The 2318-nt window shown below is 37.4% G+C and overlaps 1 protein-coding gene across 1 annotated transcript; it reads right to left on the reverse strand.

Annotated features, from left to right (window-relative positions):
• Nucleotides 1-447: 447 nt before the first annotated feature.
• LOC149181497 (uncharacterized) lies at nt 448-900 on the reverse strand. Its single transcript, XM_089414234.1, has one exon. It carries the CDS (start codon nt 898-900, stop codon nt 448-450), a length of 453 nt encoding a protein of 150 aa, XP_089270360.1.
• Nucleotides 901-2318: the final 1418 nt, after the last annotated feature.

Below are 2318 nucleotides of genomic sequence, written 5' to 3' on the forward strand. Positions count from 1 at the left end.
TGAATAAAATTAAATATCAAACACATTAATATTTTTTCAGTAAGAAAAAAAAGGCTGAATTATATTCATAGATATTTTGGAATATACAACATTTGGCAGATAGCTGGGGTCAGCCATTAGGCTCATGAAGTAGGATCATGTGAATGAAAACTATAAGAGCCCGAGCATAGACATGCAAAACAGTGGAATGATATAGATCCATATCAGAACAGGATATGACTGATTCCGTCTCTGGACATATCAAAATATATAAAGATCTGCTGAATAGTAGCATCTGTAATAGAAGAGGATGATAGAAAATAGAAGAAACATAGAAGACAATAGGTTCATGCTACATACCATACATGAGAAGAGAAGGAATAAAAAATATAGAAGAAACAGGTTCATACAACGTACCAGATATGAGAAGAGAAAACTATTATGCTATGTACCGGGGAGACGGAATTCCTAGATGTTGTGCCGAATTTCTCCAACAGTGATGGAAACCTGCCATAGTTCATTTGGAGAGGAAAGACCTTCTTTGGACAGCGCATCTGCCTCCTTGTTGAATGACCTTTCAATGTGTTGAATTGAGTAATCCTTGTGAGAATTCCATATAGATGCGATTCTTTCCAGCCACCCCAAAAGATTGATATTCTGAATGATATGAGCAGATCTCACATGATCTATGATCACCTTGGAATCACCAAAAATGTGTAGTCCTTGTATGTTTAGGAAGTCACAAAAGTTTAGGAGACCAGCCAAGGCCATTGCCTCCGCTTTGTTATTCGATCCCTTCCCACCATTCCATGAGATTTTAATATGTTGGTCCACATGAGAAATTATGTAAACCCCACAAGCACAGATTTCGTTCAAGGCTGCCCCGTCAAAATAAGCACGAGGAAGAACAGAAAGGTCCATCGAGCTCCCAGCTTGTTTCTTGACATTTTGATGATTTTGAGGGGGCCTGCTGATGGGAAGGTGAGATAAGATAGAATCAATAACAAGTGTAAAACTTACCTTTCTGTCTTGAAACAATGCCTTATTTCTCCATTTCCATATGGACCAGATAGAGATCAGTGGGATAGGCCTCCAATCAGTTCTCATTTTGCTCCACCAATGAAATGCCTCTCTTATTGATGAGAAAGAAATCCTATTCAGCCCAAATTGATCAGCAAGTGTTTTCCATATCTTCATAGCTAGAGGACAGACCAGAAAAATATGATAGTTGGATTCTTCATTCGCTTTGCAAATAGGACAGATTGCTGGCCCACACCAATTTCTTTTTTGTAAATTATCCCACGTAAGATTCTTGTTGTTAAAAACCAGCCAAGCAAATAAAATAATCTTGGTAGGGCAGTTTGATTTCCAGAAAACAATGGGGAAAATGTTGTCAGGGGAAGTTGGATTCTCCATCTGAAGCATGTTATAGATGTCTTTTACATATACTACTGACCTCCCCTTTGATCCATTCCATATAAGATGATCTTCCTCCGATGTTTTAAAGATGCCCCTGCTTTGCATATGCGATATGACCTTATCCCATTGTGAAGACTGTTCACCATAAAGTCCTATCATTTCAGCCGACTTCCATATAGGAATAGAGCCCACCCATTTGTCTATGACCTGGTCCCAATAAAAAAACCCCTTATGCTGAAGATAGAGAAGCAGCTGTTGAGGAATATTATAATCCGAAACCTCACCCACCAATGGATCAAGGCCGATAAGGATATTTTTTCCCCATTGGAAGTTCCATGCCAAGTTTTTTAGAAAACAATTTATTTGAAAAACAATCACACTTACAAAAGCATATCTACCATTATTAGAAAAAATCATTATTTAACATTTTTCTAAAGAGTAGTTTTAAAGTGATATTTTTTGGAAAAAATTTTAGTTTAATTTCCGATTTAATTTATCTAGATTCAGGTAGGGATTTTTTGAAACCACAAGTTTGATGGGTGAACTCTTCACAATCGAAGTGCCCCAAGGGTTTTTGAGGGTGCTAAATCCATACATACAATCAAAAATCCAATTTAAACAACACAAATCAAGATTGAACCACACATTTTTTTACAAAATTCCACTCAGATTCCAAAATATCACACTTAAAAACTACTCTTTTGCTAACCCCTACCCCTGTTGGCAAGCGAGAGTGCTATAAAAGAATTGACTTGGGAACAGGAGGCGGTGTATACCTACGTGAAGGTTATGAACATCGTTTCTAGTGTTTGGAAGTGCCTCATGGAAACTTTCGTCCGCTTTTTCACAATTCTCTTTGCCTATTGGACGACATTTCCGTTGTTCCTCTTATTGCACATATTGACTGTGAAAATGAACAA

This window comes from Pinus tabuliformis, chromosome 3_2 (assembly GCF_031772625.1).
Source record: "Pinus tabuliformis cultivar Carrire ecotype Pingquan chromosome 3_2, CPIR1, whole genome shotgun sequence".
NCBI lineage: Eukaryota > Viridiplantae > Streptophyta > Pinopsida > Pinales > Pinaceae > Pinus > Pinus tabuliformis.

Coding starts and splice junctions, on each gene's coding strand:
- LOC149181497 (XM_089414234.1), bottom strand. CDS start 900: ATGGACCTTTCTGTTCTTCCTCGTGCTTATTTTGACGGGGCAGCCTTG.